Raw genomic sequence first — 26,760 nt, 5'->3', positions numbered from 1 at the left:
GGGGACACAGAGGGTGAACCTCCCACCTCCCCTGCTGCCGTCGGGGGGGCAGCGGGCGGAGAGGGAGAGGCGATCGAGGAGGGAGGGAGGAAGGAAGCTGCGTGGAGCGCCCTTTTCATCCCCCCTTTTTTTTTTTTTTTTTTTTTTTTTTTACTATGTTTACTTCCGACCTCTCCTTGTAGTAAGAGAAAAAAAAACAACCGCTGCTCCGCATCGCCTCTCCCCGGCTCCTCTCCCTCCCTCTCGCCGGCACAGCTCCGGCTCGCAGTGCCCGGGGGGGCACGGAGCCCCGCGGCCGCCCCCTCGCGGCGCGCCCTCCCCGCGCACGGAGCCCGCGCGGAGCCGGGGGCGAGCGGGAGGGAGAACAGGCAGCGACGCGCACGGCGGGAGCGCGCACTCGCGGGGCCCCGCGGTGCCGCTCGTGCTCCCGCCCCCACTGCATCTCCCGCCCGCCCCTCGCCGGCGCTTTAAAGGAGGAAAGCAACTTAACTTCTATTGTACCGGACGGAGCGCGTCGCACCGCGCCGCCTTGGACCGTACAATCTGCCTCACGCCGGGAAGGCGAGCCTTCTCTCCGCTGTATTTTTTTCTCATCGTGGTGGGAGGAAGAGATCTACGTTCTCCCTGCGTTTTGGCTCCTTTTTTTTTTTCCCCCGTCTTCTCCGGCGGTTCTTTTTATATTTTTATCTCCAGTTTCTTGATTTTGTTGTTCCCCGCACCGCCCGCAATTATTGCCTCGCTCCGTCTCGCAGCCGGCGCGTTGGAGGAGCCGGTGAGTCGCGGGGCTCCGCTTTACCCATCACGCGATCCGCCGCGGTCGGGCTGACAGCGCGGGGCCGCGGGACCGCCGGTGCCTCCCGGGGGACGCGGCGCTGCGCCGGGGCACGGCGCGCCCCATCCTTCTCCGTGCGCTCGGCTTGGATATAATTTTATTTTTTTTAGGGGGATGGGGGGAGAACAAGAAGCATTTGCTTCTCCAGCGTACGCACGGCAGGTTTTGCTTATTGCACATATATACGTGTGTGTGTGTGTGTGTGTGTGTGTGGCTATATATGTATATATGATACATTTGGCAAAGTTTGCCCAGCTCCGTGCACGGCCAGGTGGGTGGTTGGGGAGCAGCCCGGCTCTGTGCCGGGAGCTCCCGTCCCTTCCCGCCCGGTTCCCGGTGCCGGAGCTGCGCACCGGGTGAGCGCGGCGGCTGCGGGAGCTGTGCCCGAGTGGAGCCCCTCCGGAGAGCCGCGGGGAGAGTGCTCCGGGCGTCCCCGGGAGCTGAACCCTCGGTGGACGGGGTCGCGGCTCCCGGTCGCCCCGCTGAGCTGGGGAGGGGGTAAACGGGAGGCGCACGAGGGGTCATGCATTTTATTATTATTTTATTATTATTATCATTATTTTATATGTATATATATATTTTTTTAAAAAATAAATCAATCCGACGGCGCGGGGTGCCGGGAGGGAGCGCTGCGCACCGGGGGCGATTCCCCCCGCTACAGGGGCCGGGGGGAGCGGAGCCTCGCGGCCCCGAGCGCGGCTCACCCGGCCCCCCCTTGTCCCCCTCCCACCCACAGGCAGCAGCCGCCGCGATGCCGCTCAGCGCCAGCCTCCCCAGCAAGAACTACGATTACGACTACGACTCGGTGCAGCCCTACTTCTACTTCGAGGAGGAGGAGGAGAACTTCTACCTGGCGGCGCAGCAGCGGGGCAGCGAGCTGCAGCCGCCCGCCCCGTCCGAGGACATCTGGAAGAAGTTTGAGCTCCTGCCTACGCCGCCCCTCTCGCCCAGTCGCCGCTCGAGCCTGGCCGCCGCCTCCTGCTTCCCTTCCACTGCCGACCAGCTGGAGATGGTGACGGAGCTGCTCGGCGGGGACATGGTCAACCAGAGCTTCATCTGCGACCCGGACGACGAATCCTTCGCCAAATCCATCATCATCCAGGACTGCATGTGGAGCGGCTTCTCCGCCGCCGCCAAGCTGGAGAAGGTGGTGTCGGAGAAGCTCGCCTCCTACCAAGCCTCCCGACGGGAGGGGGGCCCCGCCGCCGCCTCCCGACCCGGTCCGCCGCCCTCGGGGCCACCACCTCCTCCCGCCGGCCCCACCGCCTCGGCCGGCCTCTACCTGCACGACCTGGGAGCCGCGGCCGCCGACTGCATCGACCCCTCGGTGGTCTTCCCCTACCCGCTCAGCGAGCGTTCCCCGAGGGCCGCCCCGCCCGGCGCCAACCCCGCGGCTCTGCTGGGGGTCGACACACCGCCCACGACCAGCAGCGACTCGGGTGAGCGGCGCCCACGCGTATCGGGGACCCGTGCGTTCCTCCTTCCCGCCGCTCGCGGGACCTCGCTTCGCTTCTCCCCCCTTGCGCTCACCGCTCTGTTAAATGTGTTAAATGCCACGTTAGCGAGGCGCGCTGCGAGTTTATTTCCTGGAAAAGCAGTTTTCTGCTTTCTTCCCAGAAAGAAGGAGTCAACAACAACAACAACAAAAAAAAAAATAGGGAGAAACTTTCATAGCGGGGTCACTGCCTGATGTCCCCAGCGCGGGAGAGGAGGGAGCGCTTCTCGGTGACACCCGCGGGTCGGGAAGGAGTTAACTGCTGCCCGAGAGCCGCGGGGAGAATGCGGGCGGGGAGGTGCCAGTGAAAGTGGCTGCGAGGAGTGAGTGAATGGGGCTGGGAAAGTTTTAGAAATGCTTCCTTAGGTATTTGACAGCGTGTTCCGCTCGCTCATAAATTTGGGTTGAAAGCGAGTTGCTACTCAAACACTGCAGCCTTCGGGTTTTTAGGTTTTGTTGTTTTTTCGCTTTTTTTTTTTAACTTAGATTTTCCACAAATTAGCAGATCAAGAGAGATTGAGAAAATGTCTCTGAGTCTCTGAATACACATGTGTGTTAAGTAAGCCTTCTTTTGAGGCGTGGCCAAAGCCTTCTAAATCCTTAATTAAGGGCAGCTTGAGTCTGGGAGCTTTATTACGCTGCGCTGCTGACAGCCGAGGTTAAACTTTGCTGCTATCTCTGCGCTCGCAGTTACGCAAGAGCCATGCAACTTTTGAAATCAGGGAGCCAGAGTTCCGAGGGCAGCCCTTGAAATGCCGCTTCCTTAAGGGAAGGGCTCTTGGGTAGGGAATGGGGAGTCTTGCAGAGTCGGATGGTTTTGAAGTAGGTTTGTCAATGGGTTCCTTGCTCCGTGGCTTGGAGTAACCCCTTGTCAGGCTGCCCTGAGAGTTTTTGCACAGATCAGCTCATGATGCTATTTTTTTCCTGTGCAGAAGAAGAACAAGAAGAAGATGAGGAAATCGATGTCGTTACATTAGCTGAAGCAAACGAGTCTGAATCCAGCACAGAGTCCTGCACAGAAGCATCAGAGGAGCACTGTAAGCCCCACCACAGTCCACTGGTCCTCAAGCGGTGTCACGTCAACATCCACCAGCACAACTACGCTGCTCCTCCCTCCACCAAGGTGGAATACCCAGCTGCCAAGAGGCTAAAGTTGGACAGTGGCAGGGTCCTCAAACAGATCAGCAACAACCGAAAATGCTCCAGTCCCCGCACGTCAGACTCAGAGGAGAACGACAAGAGGCGAACGCACAACGTCTTGGAGCGTCAGCGAAGGAATGAGCTGAAGCTGAGTTTCTTTGCCTTACGTGACCAGATACCTGAGGTGGCCAACAACGAGAAGGCGCCCAAGGTTGTCATCCTGAAAAAAGCCACTGAGTACGTTCTGTCCATCCAATCGGACGAGCACAGACTGATTGCAGAGAAAGAGCAGTTGAGGCGGAGGAGAGAACAGTTGAAACACAAACTTGAGCAGCTAAGGAACTCTCGTGCATAGGAACTCTTGGACATCACTTAGAATACCCCAAACTAGACTGAGACTATGATAAAATATTAGCGTTTCTAATATCACTCATGAACTACACCAGTCCATCGAGAATGGAACTATTGCAACTGCATGCTGTGCGACTTAACTTGAGACTACACAACCTTGGCTGAATCTCCAAACGGTTTGGCCAGAACCTCGAAACTGCCTCATAATTGATACTTTGGGCATAAGGGATGATGGGACATTCTTCATGCTTGGGGATGAACTCTTCAACTTTTTTTCTTTTAAAATTTTGTATTTAAGGCATTTTTTCTTAAGAGAATTCCAAAAAGAGTTGTCCCCAGATTGCTGTAAATATTTACACATCTTCTTGCCATGTAAATACCTTTAATAAAGTCTTTATAGAAAATGTGCAACATTAATACACAACAGTTGTGGCAACTGGATTTATACTTGTCTTGAACTTGTGTGCCATAACATTTCACAATTTTGTTTTTTATTTAAATACATTTTTTTCTTTTAAAAATGATTTTTATTTTGTTTTTAGATAAATAAATATTTGCCCAAAATATAATTAGTTAAATCCTGTGTAAAGACTTTCCTTTGTTTTTTCCCCTGTTGCCATTAGATGCTTGTTTCCCTGACATCCCTCTCTTTGTCATCAGAGCGTGACTTTAGAAAATTCATATTGGGTTTAGATGAGAAGAAATTGTAGTTTTGAAGCTTAGTGGGGGGTTTGGCTTCTTTTTGTCTTCCTCATGCATCTTGTTACTTCCAGTAGATTAGACCAATGTTCTTGATGCTTTGCCAACTCAGCTATGTGCCCCAATGAAGGTGATAGCGATCATGTCCATCGTGCCCATCCATGATCTCTGCTCGATGAAAGTAAAGTGGAGCTACTGCGTTTTTCACACAAGCCCAGTGTATAGGATCTGCATTCTTTCCAAATAAGCTTAATTATATTCTAGGGGCATGACCTTTGTTCTGCACTGGGGACCCAGCTGTGTATTTCGAGAACTTCTTTGTAGTGAACTCACCTTAATTGCTTCCTGTTTGATTTTGAACAGAAGTTTAATGGGATAAAAAAATAAACAGAGGTGGTAAGTGTTAATTAATTATTTATTAAATATTATAAATATTATAAATATTATGTATTATGCATTATAAATATTATGTATTATAATGCATTATATATATTATATGCATTATGAATATTATGTATTAATTTAACAAAATTAATTTTGTTAAAACAACAGAGCCGTTTCCCCTTTTAAGTGCTGAAATCAGCAGAGCTAACCTTCCTAGGTAAACACCCTAACACTTTAGTAATGTGAATAGTTACAGGGGATTTCAGGGAATACCGAGTTTAAGGTCAGGGAGTGCACAGAACCACACTTGTAACAAAGGAGAAGGAGATTTCTTGCCAGGGGAATGTGCCTGACAAACTCCTAACATTTGTCTGTCTCTATTACATGGCTTTTACTTTCAGGAATTGTCTCATGATCGGCTTCAGATGGGCCACAAAGCAATAATGACACAGTTCCAAAGATCAGATTTGAACTTTTTCTCCCCTCTTTCACCCGCTTAGCTCAGTCTTGGTCAAAATTTGAGCAAGAAATCAGTGACCCTTGGATTTGGAGGCAGAAACTGCTTTTACAAAAGCTGAACCTTGTATTTGTCAATTTTCATAATTCCCATTAAATACTTATTTGCTTGGTTTCCAACCAGGTGAGCAGCTGCCAGATAACACCAGTGCCAGTGACCAAACTGGTACGGGGGGGGGGGGGGCGCTTGGGGCCTCTGCTGCTCTCAGGCTCAGAGCAGAGAGAGGAAGGGTGCAGGTGGACACGGGGCAAGGAGAGGAGATAGCAGCTTATGGACAAAGCAGATGCCAAAGGTTTCTGCCCTGAAAAGCCTACAATAAAAGTCCCAACAATTTTGCATGTGGGACATACTAAAGGAAATGAATGTCTAAATCTCATCTGGTAAGGTGCTTTAGGTGCTAGACTGAAGATTTCTTAGGAAAAACATCATTCTGTTAGAAATCTGGGAGAAAGCAACATTTTTTCTTCCATTTGCACTACCTGCGTGCAAATGAGTTCATAGAAACGGCGTAGTTGTGTTTTTCAGTGTGTGATTCAGATATTCAGAACAATGTGAAAGTATTAACGTATCTGAACTGTAAATCAGGACTTCCAGCTCTGCGTCACACAGAAGTTCTGCCTTGTATTAAAGGGGTTAACTTACTTGAATACGGATGTCTGTACCTATTCTAGACACTGGTTAGGAACAGAAGTCAGTCAGAAATCAGTCATTGTCCAGGAGCTTCTGAGTGCATCCCCATCCTCTGAAACAGAGTGTAGATCCACCCATGATCTTCAAAAAACTTTGTCACCTTTGGGTCCGGTTTCATGTTAGCAAAACTCTCTTGCTTCTTCCCGTTAAATGCTGTTAGACCACAGTGATTAATAAGCCTCTCCATATCTGTCAGCTTCTTAAATCATTTGGAGGATATATATTTTTTTATTCTATCTGCAGAAGCTCCTCAGTCTTTTGATGCAGAAGATAATCTGTTAGTTGCTTTCTTAAGTTCACCTTCCATTTGGGCAGCAGTTCCACTTGCTGTTTCCTTGTGGATGATAACCAGATGATGAACATGACCCCAGATTGCCACTCCAAAAATGATTACGAATTTATGGTATGAAGCTTCGTATTCAATGATGTTTCTTACTTTGTTGGAGGATTTTGAGGTACCTAATTAATATAGTGGGAAAAAAAAGTGTCTGCTGCTACTGTTTAGGGGAAAGGGCTTCCATTTTCCGGCTCAGAATGAGAGATTGGGATGTTCAGAAGACACAGACATCCCGCAGGAGTTCTCAGGCTGGATTCAGTTAGTAACACGTTGTATATGGGCAGGGAAGTGTTGGGTTTTGCTGCTGTTTTGGAGCAATAAAGGGGAAAAGTTTCTAAAATAAACTTCTCAGTCTTGAAATAAGCATTTATAGCACTTGCCAAACAGCTGTACCAAAACACTGTTTGAAATACAAAGAGCATTTTTTACTTCATCTCTTTGCTCCTTCACTTTCACTGAAGATTTTAAGCCACTTCTGTTCCAGAAAAACATTAGGCAAAATATGGCTTTGAAGGAAACCATCACTGTGGAAATAAAGTTATCATCTATACTCACTGTTCACATTTAACTACATTGATTTTTAGGGTTCCAGCTCCACTTTTTCCCGAGTATAACTTCTCTTTCCAGTCAACTAGTAATCTAAATGGCACCAGCATGCCGATGTACGTGTTAGCATAGCACTGGGATGGCACTTGTGCTGGCTTCGTTCAGCGCCATCGATGCGACGTCTGTGAGAAATCCAGGTTTCTTCAAAGGAAATAGATCCTTGCCAATGGAGGATGTTGTTGGAAGTTTGATCCCCTCTAAAGAAATCCCTTTCCTCATTGCTGCTGTGAGCACTACTGCTCCTGCAGCACTGCAACCACTGCGGGCAGTGGGAAGATGACAAGCATTTCATCAGAGCTGTATTAAAAGGAGAATTTCAGGCAAGCGGAATAGAATTACTGTACACTGGAAAAATGCCAGGCCACTTCAGTTAACATCTGAATTTATTCAGAACGGAAGGTAGAGTTGGTTGTTTTGCCTACAGAGATGAACAATCTCTCAATACGCTGGATTTTTTACCTCATTTTTGGATTGATCTACATTAGAGTTATCTGCCAACAGATTATCAGAACAAACCTGCATCCTAATACAGCCAGACTGCTTGGGAAGAGACCAAGGATTTACTAACCAGCTCACGGTTTTGCTATTTCCTCGTTTTTAAAGGATGTCTGCAGAAGCTTCCGAAAAAGCTCTCTGCTGACTGAGGACGAACCCTGGCTTCCCCTTGAGATTTCCACACAAACTAGGCTCAAAACCTGCCTAGTAAAAAAAAAGATCGAGAAATGAGATAAATGAGCCACAAAAGCTGGATTTCATTTCCAGCATGAGTGTTTGACATTCACCAGCATTTACATACCTTGGTATCGTTTAGTCATCTTGAGCATGGTTATACAGACACTGGGGACACGCAACTGGGAGAACGTTGTCCAAGATTCAGAATGACAACAAGGAAGGAAGTCAAAAATCTTTTTTTTTTTCTTTTTTTTTTTTTTTTTTTTTTTCCTTTTTTTTTTTTTTTTTTTTTTCTTCTCCTTTTTCCCCCTCAATTTTCAAAATATTCCTATTCACCTTCTACAGAACGCATCCTGCTCACAGCACTGGACTCAGTGGTGTGAATAATGGAACCCGTGAAGAGCTGGAGTTCCATTTTCCCAGGAAATGAGGTAAGTTATTCTTCTGTCAGAGTAAAGATACAAATCTTGGCAGTGAGCATGTGAAAAAGTTGCATCTGTCACTTGTTCAAATTATTTGATATCTGCAGTTTCTGAGCAAACCTCGCTTCAAATCCCCACCTATGAATGGGAGCCCAACCTCTGATGCCCATCTGCGTGGTCATGCCTGAAGCTATAGGGCCACAAGGCAAAGTCCATAGCAAGAGCTCAGTGACATGACTCCAGCTGACCTGGAAGCATTCAAGACCAGGTTGGATGGGGCCCTGGGCAGCCTGATCTGGTGATTGGCAACCCTGCCCATGGCAGGAAGTTGGAACTGGATGGGCTTTAAGGTCCCCTAAAACTTAAACCTTTCAATGATTCTATGACTTGGATGGAGGAACATCTTACTCCTCAAGCACTGTCTCCGGTTTGCAGCCTGCTGTACAAATTGCAGTTATTCCCTGCTCTGCAGAAGCCTGGGAGAAAGCATCAGGGTGAGTTAGTTCCTGGCATTACATCTAGCTGATTGTATTCAGTTTCTAAACTCACTTTCCATGTATCTCTTCACAGCTTTTGCCATAGCTATTGTTTGTTGAACACATTTCCATTCAAGGCTAAACCTCCCTTGCAACCATGCATTATTCCCAGGTCCCAATTATGTGGAATTATGTTTTCCCTACAGGATCAAATAGAAAAACAAGAAGAAATAAAGGATTAGTTGCTATGAATGAAGAGGTTTTAAAATATAAGCTGCAAAAATGGAACAATCTGACTGATTTACAAAGAGTTCCAAGCAGAGAAATTAATGGAGAGCAATTCCCTGCTTGGAACTAATTAGCCCCATCAACTCCTTTCATGTTAATTTATCCATGATGAAAGAGAACAGAAATAGAATGAAAAAAACAACACAGGAATTGTGCTTTATATACAACTGCTGCAAGCGGGCAAACAGAAACATTCTGCAGGCTAAAGCCCAGTCCTGGGCGCAACTCACAGCTCTTGGGCTGCCTGCAGGTTGCAGCCGCAGAGCATCATTCTTGTTTTGCAGCAAGTGGTTTTCTTCTGCACAAGAGCTGCTTGCAGGATTGCATCTGCTGGAGTGAAAGGTTCTTTTTTCTGCTTTTTTCTCCAATTCCCGTGCTACTCAACAATGGCAGAATCAAAGTATTTTGGTGCAGGTTGTGTCTCTGATCGAGTGAGTGTCTGATACAGCTTTTTTGGCTGGACACCAAGGTTCTGATGAACTTGGGGAAGAGGGATCCTCTCTGTAGCCTGCAGATTGGGTATAAGCAAAACTGTTTTTTGCAATAAGGGTGTTGAGGCACTGAAACAGATTGCCCAGAGAGGTGGCAGATGTTGCACCCTTGGAGACACTCAAGGTCAGGTTGGATGGGGCTCTGAGCAACCTGATCTAGCTGTAGGTGTTCCTCTTCGTTGCATGAGAGTTGGGCTAGATGACCTGTAAGGTTCACTTCTGACTCAAATGATGCTATGATTCTCTAACTCTGTCCCCTGCCAAAATGCAGTCCCTGCAGCACCCAGTGGGCTCCCAACTGGTCTCACACTGCTGGGCTGTCACCTGAGATTTGTTTGGTGCAATAAGGGCAACGCTGTGCCTAGAGCTCCTCGGGATTTCATTGGACTGCCCTAGAACCAATGCTTAAACAATTTGTTTTCATTCATGTTATATATGTTACAAGAAATAATAACTGTGCTCAGTAATAAGTACCACACAGCAAGGCTATCCAGAAAGAGTGCTTTCAGAAAGCTGCCGTTAGTGTGTCTGAAAACAAGCAAAAATGGACTAAAAATACATTAAAGAGGTTGGATCAGACAGTGAATATGTTTCTATCCTCATTGTCCACCAGGTATTTGCCAACACTTCAAGTGTTTTTTAGGCTGCACGTTAAATTGGGAGTATAGAAGAGTAACCAGAATCTAGATTAAAAGGATGTAACAAGATACACTACAAGCATTATGCTACAGCTCGTGTTCCATGCTCATACAAATTTCAGAAGGAAATCAGATTTGATTCATTTGTTTCTGAGGAATCTGAGGAAAGGTGCTTCTCCCTTTCTCAAGAAGAGGAAGCAGAACTGCTCGATAACAGCTACAATTTAGCTTTTGAATAGTAGAGTTTTTTGCACTGTATAAACATAGAATCATAGAATTGTCTGAGTTGGAAGGGACCACTGAAGGTCATTTGGTCCAACTCCCCTTCACTGAACAGGGACATTTACAGCTAGAGCAAGTGCTCAGAATTCTGTCCAGCTTGACCTTGAGTGTCTCCAGGGATGGGGCATCCGCCAAACATGGTGAACAAGAGTGGAAAAGTGCTATTTTTTTTTTTTTTCTTATTTCAACCAAATATTTTTCACAGACAGAGATTTTAAAAAAATCCATCAGACTTTAACAGCTCACTGTGGCTATAGACACTGTGATTTGCAATGGATTCAGAGAAGAAAAGCCATATTATTTTGATAAATTGTACTGCTTTATAATATTAATTTGATCTGCAAAATTCCTCTCATCTGGGATAAAGCAGATTTTTCTTGGGCGCAAGTAAAATCTTATTATGCATTCTCATTATCGTTCATCACTGTGGTAAAGATAATATTGTATTGTGCATAGATTCCCACACATTGAGAGAATGTAAAAGGCTACATGAATATCTTATGAAACAATTGCAAGCTAAAATTGACATCAAAGTGATTCAGCTATGTAACGTGTTATTCCCTCTCTGTAAAATTGGATTCTGACTGAAAAGCACTTTCCTCCTTCTAAATTTGTGGAAGATAGAAAAATGAATCCCTTGACCTTATGGAACAAGCCAGCATTTTTCCACATTTAACAAGGGCAAAAATATTCATTGGTATATGTGCTTCTATTCAGAATTTAAGAGTTGCTTTTGGGTTCTTAATTAAAAATGAACCCACCTCTTCCCCATTCATTTCAGTTTGCTTCCCTAGAAATGACAACGGAGCAAGGCACCCACAGCAGCAACAACAAACTGCGAAAGCATCAATAGGGCTCCTAGGGCCAAAATGATTGCCACATGGTTATGATCTGCTTAACAGATCATCTAAACAGCCTGGTTACTGCCACTGAGCTCTGTGCACCTGCATCACACTGCCTTGCTGTGTGGGTTCCTGCCTTTCTTCTAATTTTTTAAGTTTTTTTTTTTATTGAAACCCATGGCCAAATTCCCATTAATGTCAATGAACTGCTGCACAGGAATGCTACATCCTGGAAGATTCGGTTATGTTTCCTGGAGATTTCTCTACAAGTTGAGAGTTGTTCTCAACATTGAAGTTCTGGAGCATGTGAAAGAGCAAAGAAGCCATGAAGGCTCTGGAGCACAAGTCTTATGGGGAGTGGTTGAGGGAACTGGGATTGTTCAGTGTGGAGAAGAGGATGCTCAGCAGAGACCTTATCACTCTCTACAGTGACCTGAAAGGAGGCGGGAGTGAGGTGAGGGTCAGCCTCTTCTCCATGTAATAGTGATAGGACAAGAGGTGATGGCCGTGAGTTACACCAGGCAAGGTTCAGGATGGACGTTATGAAAAATTCATTCTCAGAAACAGTGGTGAGATATTGGAACAGCCTGCCCTGGAAGGTGGTAGAGTCACTGTTTCTGGAGATGTTCAAGAAAAGAGAGCATGTGGCAGTAAGTGACATGGTCTAGAATGGACACAGACATGGGTTGATGGTTGGACTGGATGATTTTGGATGATTTTTTGGATGTGGCTCTGGGCAGCCTGGTCTAGTGGTTGGTGACCCTGCACATAGCTGGGGAGTTGAAACTAGGTGATCCCTTGTGGTCCCTTTCAACCCAGGCCATTCTATGATTCTGTGATTCTATGATTTTAGTAATCTTTCCAACTTTCATGATTCCATGGCTCTATGTAATGTGCATATCACTGTTTCTAGGGGAACTTGCTCTGAAGAACAGCAGATCCCACCAAGTGCCCTTTGCTGGAACCCTGCTTCCACATGATGCAAAGTATCAACTAGTGCAAACTGACTTTGCTGGTTTAAATATGTTTAAAAAGCTTTGAATACAAAACTCTGTCCAGATGTTATGGTAAATCAGGTATAGGCTGTCCTGCCACAATATATCAGAAACACCTCAGGGTTTGCAGGTCAATGGTGTTGTTGACCCAAACTGTATTTATCCCATCTCTAGCCATGCATGGCTTTGATTTTGTAACTGTAAGTCCATCACAACTAATTTATTCCCTAGTTTAATAGAATCTGTAAACTAGCCCACAGTTTCTAACTTCCTTTGTCCTGGTATCCATTAAGAGCAAAATCTCAACCTCTTCACAGTCACCTGCAGAACACCTATTGACTCCAGCAGGGCCAGGATTACAGCCTTCATTTTGCAATCTTTCTTTAATCTTCTCTTAATTAATTTAATTCTGTTATCATTATCTAGATAGCCCCCATTCATTTAGCATCACAACATCCTTCTCTTCATTCGTACTGGAAGGCTTTGGTAACTTTGCAAATGTTCCAGCTCTATCTCTCATTCATGCCTTTTGATCTTTGCTAACGACCTCCCTTTAATGTCTGCTTTGCTCAGCCTTTTATCAGAGCCGGCACTCCACCCAGCCTGGCAGAGGGGACACTGCTCTGATGGGTGAAGGCATCAGTAGCTGAATTTTTGCCTCTTCTCAGGGATCCTGCTGGCCTCTTCTGGGGCATACACACACTTCTCCAGCCAGTTTTAAAACCAGCTCAGTCAAATCAAATTTAAAACTGAGGGCAGACAGGATTTCACAAAGTTCTTCATGGCAGACTGTTCTGGTTTCAGTGAATTTCAGGACACCGGCCTTGTCTCTTCTGGGGGTGTTCTTTCTTCAGTGCCTTTGGCAGACAATTCTTGTGTGGTGGGCAGTCTGTGATCCGTGGTGAGGCTTATCCACAGTGTAGATTGAAAGGCAGTGATCACAGTGTGCTACTGCTCCGTGTACTTGGCTTTACGAAGAGAGTTAAATGATACCTCCCCATTTTTTTGTCTAGCCACTCAGAAATATCATACTGCTGCATGCACTGCTGACCACCCATGTATGGACAAGCTGTGCTTTCTTCTAATCCCCACTGGGAACGTGGCTCAGGACCATGTCCAGGTGGTTTTTGAAGCTCTCCAAAGGTGCTGACTCCACAACCTCTGTGGGCAACCTGTGTCAGTGCTCAGTCTCCTGGTTGTGACCAGGGATGGGGTCACACGTGATTGTTGTACATGGTTTAACACAGAGCATGTCAACTGTCAGAGGTGCTGAGTGTCTGACAGGTTGACAGCTGGACTAGATGATCTTAGTGGTCTTTTCCAACCTAAATGATTCTATGATTCTGTAGGTCTCATTTCCTCTGGCTGCATCTAGGGATGATATCTCTTGTAAAGATGAGACCAAAAAACTACTGTGGTTTTATTCTCCTGAAGCATTAACGATTTCTGGATGAAAAGATAGCAGGGACAGGGTAAATCTGGAGTACAAATACAAGTGCTCTGCTTGCCCTCTGCCACACTTTCTGGGTAACTTTACACTCTGATGCACTCTAGCTGAGGGGAGTCACATTTTCAGAAGCTCTCCAGTGTCAGTGGATGCAAAGCTCAGCTGAAACTGAGCACAAATGGAAAATCCTGTCCCCTAGTTGCTCCTAACACTCCAGGAACTGTTCCGATCTCTTTAAGACTTCCTGCTCTGCTCTGACTTTCTCATCTCCATTCACTGTACCTACTGTGATCACTTGTTACTATAAAATCCTATGGTGGACATGATTCCACCATCTGAATTAAAAAACATTAAACATCTCTGAATGCTGGACTGGACACAGGTAAGAAGGCAAGTTGTAGTTATGAAGAACTAATTTTTTGGAACGAGAGTCCATTATTATTTATGTAATGCTTTTTACACAAAGTGCTGCTTTTTTTACCCATCATCACTGAGATGAAGCTATCCAGCATGGCAACAAAATTAGTTTCTCTGCCTAGCAGTGGAAAGGTCTCCTCCCAGCATGTACCGCAGTGCGCTTAGCTGGGTGGCTAAAGATGGTGTGTTGATTTTAACTGAGATTGATAGTCAACACGACTAGGCTGCCTGCCTCACTTCTCTGCTGGATGCTCAGCAGAGAGCCCAGCAAACCTTAAACAATGGGATTGTGTGTTGATTTTTGGATTAAAAGCTCACCGTGGAAAAGCATGCTGAGCAAATGTGCTGAGAGCTCCTGCTGAAAGGGCTAATTCATAGTCTAGTCAAGTAGCTTCATAACCATGTCTATCATGAAAATTTGTTATCAGCATACTGTTTGAATCACAGATCAATGCACTCTGATTTCGGCAAATCTAATTAGATTCGATGGGGAAGAACGTTTGCATTTTTCAGACTGTAGTTCCCAGCTCTTTACGTGTAATTTCATTTTGATTTGTTTAACAGTGATTAAGGGCTGTGAATCCTGATACAGAGAGATGCCAGCTCCCACTCACTCAGTCAGCCCCGTCTGTCAACCAGCACTGAGGGTGGCAGACTGGGAGTCAGTCCCTCACTACACAAGACAGAAGTCCATGTAAACTCCCTGCATGGCCACAGGCAAAGCATTTTACATACCCACCCTCAGTTTACATATCTATGAACTTGGGTACAGCATGTATACGCATCTTAGGGGCATTGTAAAACTTCACTGATGATTACTGCTTCTGAATTGTTTTCATTTCCTCTGCATCTCTAGCGCAACACAAAATTAATGATCACTGCTTGCAATATGGAAGAAGCACAGCCTGGTGCTTATCTACCTGTGAGAGTACCTATTCAGTTTTTGCCTGTCATATTTTCTAGGTGGGCCTCTTTTCCCAGATAATGAGTGGTAAGATGAGAGGTTATGCACCAGGGGAGGTTGGGGTTGGATATTAGGAGACGTTTCTTCTCAGAAGAGTGATGAAATATTGGAACAGGCTGCCCAAGGAAGTGGCGGAATCACTGCCCCTGGAGATGTTCAGAAAAGCTGTAGATGTGGACATGGTGGTGATGGGTTGATGGCTGGACTAGATGATCCTAGTGGTCACTTCCAACGCTGGTGATTCTGTGATACTGTATGCAACTGATTAAATCTCTTCTTGGTTCAAGTGAATGCTGACTGCATGTGTATCCATAACTTGGGGCTCAAATGGGATGTTCCGTGGAACTAAATGAACAGCTTGTGAGAGGGGTCCTTTCACAGTACTTCTCCCTCTCTCCTCAGGTCTTTTTTTATTGCTTATAGATTTTGCTCAATGACTGTTCCCCAGTTTACCTGTATTTATGTTCTATCCCAGGGGAATCCTATGCCTTACAGTGCAGGAGCATCATCACAAAGGCTGTGAAGTAAGCTTCCAAGTCTCAGGACAGCATTCTGCCCACACCTTCACCTCTTAGGAGGAGATGCGAAGAGAGTATCTCACAGAGGACAAGGCTGGGTTATCTGGCTGCATTCTGAGTGCAGGCCAAGATGAAAAGTGAGCTCTTTCACTTCTCAGGGAGATGCTGGGTTGTTGTATAGAAGTGGGCAGTGGTGCCACTGTCACCAGCTGTTCTAAAAAGAGGAAATGTCTCTACATTTTTTAGCACAGTCAGCAGATTGAAAGAGGTGATCCTGCCCCTCTGCTCTGCACTGGTGAGGCCTCACCTGGAGTACTGCATCCAGATGTGGAGTCCTCAGTACAGGGGAGATGTAGACCTGGGTCTGGCTGGATGGGGCTCTGAGCAACCTGATTGAGTTGTAGGTGTCCCTGTTCATTGCAGGTGAGTTGAACTATATGACATTCAGGGGTCACATCCAACTCTAACGAGTCTATGATTCCATAAAACTGGGGTCCTGGTCCACACACCAGCCTGCCCAAGCCCCTGAAGGACCAGGCTGAGACATAACTCCTGCTCCTGGGCACCTGTGAGGGGAGTTTGGGACACATCCATATACAGGCATTTAGAGAAGGCTGAACTCAAAAGGTGAGTGTATGGGTACTAACTGGGCTGGAGTGGAGTGAGCTGGCTGTCACTAGCAAGCATAGCTGGGGGGGGCACTTCGTTTCCACTCCCACCCCTCTGTTGGAGGAACACTGAGCAACCAGCAGCAAGGCTTGTCTTCGCTGTGTCAGGAAGCTGCCACGATGGTTCAGGGGCTGCTGGTTCATTCTCACTTGGAAATGGCCCACCTGGGTATTATGTATTTTCTTACAAATGAAGAGGTTCATATAAAGGCTAAAAAAGAAATGTAAGCAGCAAGGGAATCATTCTGGGGATACTGCAGAGGCTTGTGCCAGCTCGGCTAGTCCGACCTGTTTATAGTGTCTGACACAATCACAGGTGCCAAGGAATAACCGACAAGTCCAACTGTTTTCTCTCTGTAATTTTGCAATAGGATCTGTGTGGGCAGGGCAGGGCCCCTGCTGTTTCCTGGGAGCTGAGTGCCTCACACATGGGAAGGGGCTGTTTTCTGCATCCTGAGCCTTCATCCCCACAGCTGAGCATCCCCTGTGCTTCTCAGGCAGAACATCTCCTGCTGGATGTCCTGTTGGCACATCACATCAGTGTGGGTCGTCTGCCTAATGCCACAGCATCAGTGCTGGTGGCTCATGCTGTCTCATGTGACCATACCTACAACTTGCACCTCTTATCTGGTGATGCGTTCCTGTCCTGTGCTTTCTGTCCCTGCTGACAGCACCAATTCTTGCTTCCTCTCCCAGGCTTGCAACTTCTGGTTTGGTCTTTTTGCCCTTCACACAAAACAAACAGGCTCAGCTTTTTCTCCCCAAGGACTTGCTTGGTGTCTTTCTCAGAGTCTTCCTTGGGAACTCTGGCTGGGACCCAAACAGAGCTGCCTCTCCCTCCTGAGTTTTCTCTTCTTTCTCTCACATTTGTTTTTCCACTGTTGATGTTATACCTCCAGCTCACAGTTTGTTAAATCTCCCAAACTTAAGCATGCTCATATCTGCACCTACTTTCTATCTCACTGTTCCAACACAAATTTAGCAGTGCAGATATTTGGTTTCACTTTTTTTTTCCACAGTTCTATGTTTAAATCACATCTAAGCTATTCATCTTAAAAGCTCTACGCAATCTTAAATTGTGTTTTAGCACCTCTCTGCCCCACTATCATTCTTACTGTAAACTCAGAAAAACTACTTTAAAACATCAAATGTCTTTTTCCTTTTTATTTTTATTTTTTCTAATTCCACTGAATTCTTGGAGAATATACTCTCATCTGAGTCACATGCTCCTGTAGTTGTGCCATCAACTGCAAGCAAGCAAGCCTGTTATTTCTGTGCTTCCTATCAACCCCTCCTTCTTTGCTCTGGAGTCAGAGCCTTAAGGAATCTGCTCCTTGGAACATGGTCCTACTTCTTTGCCAAATGTCTTCCCTGCAGTCCTTTAGAGAAGGATTCATGATGCATTTTTGGACTCCAAGCAACCTTGTGCCTGGCTTCACTAGAGTAGGTGCACTGCCCAATCTGCCACCCCTCTGCTTCCTTTATGTGTTATATCACTCAATGCCCAATATAGCTGTCAAGAGAGGTGCGAACAACGTATGGCTACAGAGAATTCAGGAAAAGAAATGGATAGGCAGAAATCCAGCAACATATTTATATTTATATTTATATTTATATTATTTATATTTATATTTATATCCAGCAATATATTAACTGTGTACACTTTGTAAAATGGGACTAACAGTAATAAAGCTGCCACTTGCTTTGGCAAACTTGCTGCCACAGCTCTTGGCAGGAATATTTCATGAGTAGCCACCATATTATTCTGAGACCTTCCTCTACTCTCTTCTTTGTCACACATTTGACACTGACAGCACATGGAAGGTGGTGGGAGCCCTTCAACCAGCTCCAGAGAGTTTTCAGTCTTTATTTTTGCTCTGTTATTACCACCTGCTCCTAATTCTTGGAGATCCGTACCCACCAAAGTCACAGGGGAGCACTAGAGATGGATCACTGGTTGGGGTGGGAATCATAGAATCATAAGGTTGGAAAGGACCTACAAGATCATTTAGTACAACTGTCCTCCCATTACCATTGCTACCACAAGCACTAAACCATGTCTCGTAGCTCCTCATCCAGATGCCTCTTGTACACTGCCAGGGATGGCTACTCCACCACCTCCCTGAGCAGCCATTCCAGTGCCTGACCATTAAATCACTGTACTTAAAAGACATGGGTATACATGAAATACGGAATCGCAGAATAATAGAATCATTAAGGTTGGAGAAGATCTTTAAGATCACCGAGTCGAACCATCAGTCCATCACCACCATGCCCAGTAACGACAAGCCCCATTGCCTTGAACCATCAAGAGAACACGTTCATCGCAGAATGAACATGATATTGGTCAGTACAACAGGGGGGTATGAGTAAGGTTGAGAAGAGCTGGTTCTGCTGTACCATAACACTGGCTGCCAAACAAATGGGTGTATACGGACTCTGAATACATTTGGGATGTAAATTTGGTGGTTTCCAACCTTCAGAGAAGTTCCAAGATAACACTCTAAAGGTGAGATGAGGACAAGACACTGATGCTCACCTTGATGACAATAGACAGGCTGGTGTAAAATGATGGCTTTAGGAGGAGGGGAGCAGATGCAGTGACCCAACCCTTTCTTCTGAACATTGGAGACCACTTGCATTTTTGGTTGGCTGTGGAATTAACCTTAAATACAACTTACTCCTGGACAAGGGGAAACATAAAATATTGCTGTGGTTATGATGCATCCCAGCTGTTTTCTCTGTGTCTCTCCACAACCCACTTCTGAGGTTGGGGCTGAGGTGTTCACTGCAGCCCCATTGCCTTTACCTCCCTGTACTCAGGCCACCACAGGCAGCGTCCCTTGCTGGCACCCCTTCTCACTTGGCCAGCTCTGCCTGATACGGATTAAGGAGCTCTCATGTGATCCCCGCAGCCGGTAGAGCTGGTATGGCTGCAGAGAGAGGCAGTAAGAAGCTGCTGGAGGGCAGGAGCCTGCAGCTGGCACAGCCTCTTTGCAAGTGACCCCTGATCTTTGCTTCTGATCTTCCTTTGGCCTTGCGGGAGCGTGCTGCGTCATTTGGCCTTGGCCGTGCTGCACTTCTCTCACAGGAGTGAACTCCAAGCAGAGCAATCACCCTGCGTGGGTGTGCGAGGCTGCTGTAAAGGCGATTACAGCCAAGCACTTTATTGGCATGCCCTGAGCTTATCAAGGCTGTAACATTAGGTAGTTTTCAGAGGACAGCTACTACTTCGATGCTACGCTGAGAAGCTGAATGATCTGGACACAAAGCAGGTCACTCATGTCACAGCTTGTTTGTGTGCTGCCAACAAGCACCTTCCCCAGGAAGGGCTGTGGCCCTAAGGGTAGTCTGTGCACTTTTACGGAACCTGGAGGCTCCCATGCCCCAAGGCTGCCTTGCTGGAGTGGCAGCAGCTTGTCCTTCTGCCCTGGGTTGCAGCTCCGGCGGCAAATGTGCACATGACTATGGGTAACCAGGCACAGAACTGCTTCCAGTCTCCTCTTAATGGTATTTTCCTGGACACAAATAGCAAGTGGAGATGCCTATCTCTCATCTGTGTTCCCAACCGTGCTGCTGGTGCACACAAGCAAGGATGTGGCACTGGGAAGTACTGTTTTAATGCAAGCTGATGTTTAACAGCACACTGTGTGTGTGTTACCTCAGCTCTGCTGAGGGAAAAAAGAATTAAATCTCACTTTTCAGAGCTGTTAGCTATTTCTGTGGCTGTGAGGTGGCCACCAGAGCCCCACTATGGGTGGCATGCACAGAGTGGCATGGTGACAGCTCCGTGCTACCAATCCTGCCAGCCCCCACATCTGGAACACTCAGAACACATGCATGAGGCTCCTGTAGCTGGCTTTGTAGCCCTTTGATCACAGCACTGATTTGGTGCTCTTTCCCACGTTCACTGATCTCCAAAGTCATTTATTTCAAACTTGGGCTCTGGCCAGCTGTGGGAGCACAGCCCAAAGCTGCCCAATTGCCACCTCTGCCAGCCTGCTTGTGCACAGTGAGACACTGAATCACAGAATCATACAGAAAGGCTTGGGTTGGAAGGGACCTCTAAATACATCCATTTCTAACCCCCTACTGTGTGCTGGTTGTCACTCATCAGATCAGCCTGCCCAGGGCTCATCCAACCTGGCCTTGAGCACCTCCAGGGCTAGGGCACCCACAGCTACTCTGGGCAGCCTCTGCTGATGCCTCACTGCCCTCTGAGTAAGTAATTTTTTCTAGCCTACATCTCCCTCTTTTAGTTTAAAACAGTTAAACCATGTTGCTGAAGGCAAGTCTGACCCACCTGGCTCTCCTGGCTCACACCATGGGCATGCAAGGCCTCTTTTTCCCATCCAGCACTCTGTGCCTGGCTTAAACTGCAAGCCCACAGGGGCTTACAATTTGGATGAAGCCCCATTTATACCATCAGTTTGTGTCTTTTCACAACCATTTTTGGAGCTGGGATCGTTTTTACCAGCCGCACATACTGACACATTTTAGAGATTACTTTGAAAGATTTAGACTGGATATAAGGAAAAAGTAATTTTTCCTCATAAAAAAAGTAATAAGGATGAGGCACTGGAACAGGTTGCCCAGAGAGGTAGTGGATGCTCTGCTATGGAGACATCAAAGGTCAGGCTGGACAGGACTCTGTGCACCTGCTCTAGCTGTAAGTGTCTCTGTTCAGTGCAGGGGAGTTGGACAAGATGGCCTTTAACGGTCCCTTCCAACTGAAAGATTCTATGGTTCTGCAATTCTCTGCAACCTCGCAGAGGTGGGTGTGTGGCACGTGTGGCTGGGCAGGGGTCATCGGGCAACTCAGGCTGTGCTTGCAGCTGGGATGCATGGGAAGATGTCACGGCCTTTTGCTGGCGAGAGCAAAAATAGTGCAAAAAATAAAAATAAAAATCATAGAACACTGAAGCTTTCAGTTCCAGCCTGGAATTGAGGATACCTTTTATTTTTACATAGTTGTTAAATAAATGGAAAGGGAAAATCATGCTTATTTTGTCCTTATTTCTTCGTGATTTTTTTTTCTCTTTGTACGTACGATTTTCTTTTCGCATTTTTCTCCTTTCCTGCCCCCGCCCCCTCCCAGCCCTCACAGGACCGCTAAGCCACCTCCCTCTCTTCGCTGCGGGCTACTCTTCCCGGGGTACCCATGCCATCCAACCTTTGACCACCGGCCGAACGGGGCACTGCCGGAATACCCCATTTCCACGCCGTCCAACGCTATTTGCTCCCAGTCCCCGCTGTCCCCGCTCCCCGTCCCACTGCGCTCAGACCGGGCTCCGCGCTCTGCCCCGGGCTGCGGCCGGCGGCGGCGGCGGCGGCGGCGACGGCGGCGGCGGCGGCGGGGGGCGGTGACGTCACAGAGCCGCTCGCCAGCACAACGTTCCATTGAGGCGAGCGCGTGCTCCGGCGAGCACATGGGCAGAGCGGCCCGCACCGCACCGCTCCGCGCCGCTCCGCTCCGCTCGGCCCCGCCGCCGCCGGACCCCAGCCCGGAGAATGGGGGGGGACGCGGTGAGTAGCGGGGCTGCAGGAGAGCGGGGGGGGGGGGGGGGGGCGGCTTTTGGTCTGATTTTATTTTTTAATAATGATCTGCATTGTTATTATCGCTTTAATTTTTTTATTACTTCTTATAATTTTTATTCTTACTGCTTATCTGTTTTCTTTTTTGCTATTTTTTTTGATTTTTTTTTTTTTTTCCTTGCAACCTATTCCCCCCCCCCCAACCCCCCAACCCTCCCCTTTTTGCTGTACGTTTCCCTTCGCTAGGCCTTGCAGGAGTTTGCAGCTTGGCTGCGGCGCTCGTGCAGATGGAGGGGGGCGGGAGGGAGGTGTTGCATTTTATATATTTTTGATATTAATTCTTTTTAAAGCGCTGCGGCTAAAAATAGCCGTTGCCAAAGCTGAATCCGGGCGGATGGGGAGGAAAAGGGCTCGGAGTGCCCCCCCCGGCGATGCATCGCCTCGATAAGGCCGAGGGGTGCGGAGACAGCCCTAGAGGGGAGGCGAGGAGGGAAGGGATGCCCCGAGCATAGCCGTAGTGGGGCAGGGGGGTGATGGGAGCCTGGCCCTTACTGCTCCGGGGCACAGCGTGTACCTTGGGAGTCAGCTGGGACACTGGGAGGAAAATGCGAGGGTTCCAAGGCTGTCTTTTCCTTAAAAATCCACCTTTTGGTTTTATTTCTCATTTATCTGTCTGTTTATTTTTGTACTTTAAAATGCAACTTAATTTCCAGAGGCCACCTTTGGTGTTTGCCTATCAAGAGTATTACAGTGTTTCCACGCTTTAGGACTTGAGTCCTAAACTGAGAAGCCCTCTGGCAGTCGCATCTCAGGGCACACGGAGGGGCGATGCCCGTAGCGATGCCCGCGGCCCCGCCTGAGGGATGCTGGAAGCCCATTGCCCATCGCACTGACAAGTTGAGGCTTGTTTTGCTTGTCCAAGGCTGTGGGCAGGCGGAGGGAGTCGAATACCCCAAGCCACTTCCTTCTTCTTAATACGTGTCTGCAAAGACAACCAGACACTTTTTGGAGAGCATTGTTTGGGTGATGCGCTTTCTGGGGGGGCATAGTGACACACAGCATGGGTCAGGGCAGAGAGCACTACTGTGCACATGCCATGGCTGTGCAAAATGAGAATATTTCTTTGTCGAGCAGGAATACAGTCTCTACTGCCAGCTTGTGCCAACTGATTTGGATTAGTGTAGAAGCATGCCTATCTGTTGCTGTAAAATATATTTAAAAAAAACCTCACTCTGAAGTGGTGACATCACCGTAAGAAGTAATGCTACAATGCAATATTTGATTACGTCTCAGAGACACCATTTTTCTTTTCTCTGTGATTTTTAATAATTGTGTAGTAGGGATGTGTGCTTTCTGAGCACGTGGAGCAGCCAGGTGCTGTGCTGGGTGCCATGTGTGATGGATGGCTCACATCCATGGAGCTTAGTGTGTGCTACATACATTGTTTAGCTTAGTGTTAGAAAAACTCTAACTTTTGCTTTTTCCTCTTTTCTCGCAGTGAGCGTGGCTTCTCCTGGGTTAGGATGCCATAATTCAGGTAGATGTGGCTGTGCCTTTGTGTGCAGGCAGTGAGGTGTGCAGGTGCAGCGCTTTAGCCTTTGGGAGTGTCTCTGTACCTGTTCAGTGTGAGACACACTGTGCACATCCAGCATCCCTGCACAGTGTGAGCACTGCAGGCCGAGGTGCTGCATCCCCTGCTTGGGCTGCGTGTTGATGTCCTCGTGCTGTCAGAGCAGCTTGGCAAGAGTGAAAATAAGGAAGGGCTGATGGCTGCTTCTGCTGAAAGCTCTGCATGTTGCAAAAATGAATTATGTATAGGAATTAGTTCTTAAAATGGAAGATGGGCTCCCTGTGTGAAGTTCCGTGCACGGAATACAACTTCCGCAGGAGCTGGCTGCTCTCTGAGGCTGGGAGCTGTGTGCCGATGGCAAAGCTCGTGCCGCAGCTCTGCAGCTGTGCTGTTCTCTCTGCCGAACTGAAGCCTAGGTTTCTGCTCCATCATGGGCTGTATCTGCTCAACTTTGAACTTATGCCTATTTCTCTGAAGGATCTGAGCCATGTCTTCCTGTTTTTAATCAGAATGCTGTGCAAAGAGGGCTTTCAGTTGGTGGCTGTCTGTATCTCACTAACTTTTATAAAGGAATTACTGCAGTGCTGAGGGTGTGGAGGAAGACCAGAGGAAAAATCTATCTACCATCTCTGAATGTATCAAAATATCGTTGTGTTCTTCTGTCACCTTTCTGATGAGAATGTTCAGTGGGTTACTACAATGTCACTGCTTTTCTGTAATCATGCTGGAGCAGCCCTAGTAGGAATTGCAAGGTAGGGCTTACGCATGTGACATCTTCATAAAAAAACACATCTGTACACACGCATTTTTTTTTCACCCATTGGTCTGTGCAAACAATAGCACTAATGCCGTGTCAAGGGCAGGACGCTGACTTTTGTGGTCTGGGAAGTGTTTCCACGGCTTGTAGGAACCCTGAGGCTCATCTTTTGTTCCCTGTCTGTGAGTATAGTGGCAACTCTCTGGGTACTGGTAGGGCATTGGGTGCTTCAAGCATTGCAGCATGGAGCAGTGCTGGAGGCTGTCCACAAAGACTGCTGTCACTGGTGTGAGCAGTGTGGTTGTCATGTCTGGTGTTGGTTGCACTGAGCAATGGAGGAGGAGGAGTGAGATGGTGTCAGCCACGCTCGGGCATTGCAGAGGGCTCTGCCCAAGCCTTGGTAGATGTTCTGCCCTAATCCTTTGCTGCTGGCCCAGGAACAGCATCAGTGCAGGGTCCTGCTGTGTGAGCTGAGAAAGGTGCAGAGCTGCAAAGCGAAATAGCAGAGAGGAAGATGTGTACCTGATCAGGAAGCTTCTGGCTCTTTTTGCAAGGTGATACAGATCTTACTTTGAAGCACGGGATGTGTTGTTTTCTGCCTCTTTGCTGGCTCATTGCTTTAATACCAAACACCTGCTTAGTTCCTGGCTAGATTTATGCAGAGCTTGTTGTGGGGAGTAAAGAAATTATCCATCTCTTTGGCCCTATGTGGGCCACGTTTTCCTTTGTCACAGCTGCATCTCTTCCTAGTCAGTGTATGTTAATGCAGCATGGCATCCTGACAAGACAGGCTGTGCAACCCAACATGGTTCATCGATACCTGCAGATGCAGTGCCTGCCCTGTGCTTGCCATGCTTCTGAGGATCAGGGCAGAACAGCATTTATCAGAGTTATCAGTGTTGTGGTAAAGCAGCGTTGCTGAGTGTTTCCAGGTGTGGAGAGCCAACTGAGCTGTTTGCATTCCAGGTCTGTATGATTTAAATGCCTTTTATTGCATCGTGAGGTGGTGTCAAATTCTTTATGTGACCTCCAGGTACAGGTGTGAGTATCAGTGTGGAGCTGTATCTTGCAGCTGGGGCTGGCTGAATATCTCAGGTTTATCCTGCCTGTGCTGCAGCCCTTGCAGTCACATCCTCGCTGCTGTTGATACCTTAGGTTTCTTGGTGGTTGCACCTGCCATATCCCTCGATAGAAAAATGATTCGTATGTGAGTTGCTGCCTACGGTAATACATCAGGCTATAAAAAGTTCTGTCGTGCAGCAGTGAGAGTCGTCACTAGGTCCTGTGCTGGGAAGCCAGGCAGGTCAGGAGGCAGCCCAAATTAGAAATTATGGCACTTTGACTTTTATGGCACAAAGACTTTGGTAAGGGTGATTAGCCACTGCAACAAATTACCAAGAGGAGGGATGGATTCTCTCTTTTAGTCATTTCCGCCTTCAAAACCTGGAAAAAGCAGCAGAAGATTTTTTGCATGGAAACTATTGATGGGTCCCTGCAAATCAGTTCCTTTGACAAGAGAAGGGAGATTTGGCCATGCCCTCTCCCAGTTTGGTTGTGCAGGCAGTAGGAGCTGCTAGGTTCTGCAGAGCATGGGCTGAGCTGAGATGGGGGCAGCCTGGTGAGGAAATGCTTCTGGCACTTTGGGCTGCTGTGTGCATTTACACGAGAACAGTGGTGTTGCTACGAGATGTTTTGGAAGGCAACATTTTCTATGAGAGTCACTTCTTCAGTGCCTTCATTGAGAATACAAGGTTGAGATGCTCTTCTGTTTAAAACCTTTTATTGTATTACTGGTCAGAGCCAACTGATGGCTTTTCCAGGTGCTGGTCCCACCCCTTGGGAAGTAATGAGAGAGGTCCTATAGGAAGCTCCCACAGGCTCTCCTCTGTTCTGGTGGCAAAGATCTCTGGCTCAGAAGCAGTGCCCAGAGCTGTAGGCTCCTTCCTTAAGGGGTGGTGAATAGCAGAGGTGGGTGGGATATGCAAGGCCGCATCCTAGCACATAGAGCAGCTTTTGGAGGTCTTCATCATGATCTGAATGTTTCTGGGAGCCCCGAGACTGTGAAGCAGTCCACTGCAGGGCCTGTGACCATCTCTTTTTGACAACAGGAGCTGAGCAGAAACCATGCAAAAATGAAGTGCATTGCGTTGCCTTGTGTGGCTCCTTGCCCAGGCAAGGGGTGAGCCCTGCACAACTGGAAAGGGCTTGCCGGCTGTGCAAGGAGCGAGTGGTGCAAGAAACTGGAGCCTTGCTGCTGCTTGTGTGCTGCTGACGTAAATGCAGTAACGTAAAGGTGGTGTTGTGTGCTGGTTAACCCGGGGAAAGCAGCAGCTGTGGGCTGTGCTTATCCTGTGTCGTTGCACATGGGATGTGGAGCAATGGCCAAAGCACAAACTGCCCTCAAACCCTTTGTGTTTTGCCTTCTCCAAATGGAAAAATTTCTAGCACGAGTCTCTTTTTGTTGATGTTGAAGTTCATTATTCAGTATTAATATAGCCCTGCTGTAGCTGACTGTAGACGTGGCACCCCAAACCCTTTGTTTCAGTTGATGTTGCCAGTAGTTAGTCACACCTATCAATACAACGATCTACAGCTTGGCACACTGAATAAAACACTACTGTGCCTCTGTTTGGAAATATTTAGTAATACTTCCGGCTTCATTTAAATAATAATGGCTTGTTTATTTTATTTTATATTTTCTCTTATATATAAAGGAGGGTGTGAAGT

At 47.3% G+C, this 26,760-nt stretch overlaps 1 protein-coding gene and 1 long non-coding RNA gene across 19 annotated transcripts in view; both read left to right on the top strand.

Moving 5' to 3' along the window:
• Positions 1–488: 488 nt before the first annotated feature.
• MYC (MYC proto-oncogene, bHLH transcription factor) lies at positions 489–4,235 on the top strand. Of its 2 annotated transcripts, none has more exons than XM_042839706.1 (3): positions 489–772; positions 1,569–2,271; positions 3,260–4,235. In XM_042839706.1, the coding sequence occupies exons 2-3, from the start codon at positions 1,584–1,586 to the stop codon at positions 3,820–3,822; spliced, it is 1,251 nt and encodes a 416-aa protein (XP_042695640.1). In that variant the 5' UTR covers positions 489–772; positions 1,569–1,583; the 3' UTR covers positions 3,823–4,235. The 2 variants fall into 2 exon arrangements, with proteins under 2 accessions (XP_042695640.1, XP_042695639.1); XM_042839705.1 differs by lacking the exon at positions 489–772 and adding an exon at positions 980–994 and having other exon boundaries at positions 1,573–2,271.
• A 17,387-nt stretch (positions 4,236–21,622) lies between these two features.
• Positions 21,623–26,760, top strand: part of LOC122168057 — a 237,349-nt gene continuing 232,211 nt past the window's right edge. For 14 of the 17 annotated variants that reach the window (XR_006171166.1, XR_006171167.1, XR_006171149.1 and 11 more), the window contains exon 1: positions 21,640–21,697. This is a non-coding gene — a long non-coding RNA (uncharacterized LOC122168057). Of the gene's footprint in view, positions 21,698–23,204; positions 23,244–26,760 lie in introns of all 17 variants that reach the window. The other 3 variants (XR_006171156.1, XR_006171152.1, XR_006171153.1) reach the window with 3 other exon arrangements.

Source organism: Centrocercus urophasianus, unplaced genomic scaffold, assembly GCF_019232065.1.
Source record: "Centrocercus urophasianus isolate 14NV4802_14NV808 unplaced genomic scaffold, USGS_Curo_1.0 seq_11, whole genome shotgun sequence".
Lineage (NCBI taxonomy): Eukaryota > Metazoa > Chordata > Aves > Galliformes > Phasianidae > Centrocercus > Centrocercus urophasianus.
Note: the sequence above shows the minus strand (reverse complement) of the source record. Positions and strands in the feature narration are given on the sequence as shown.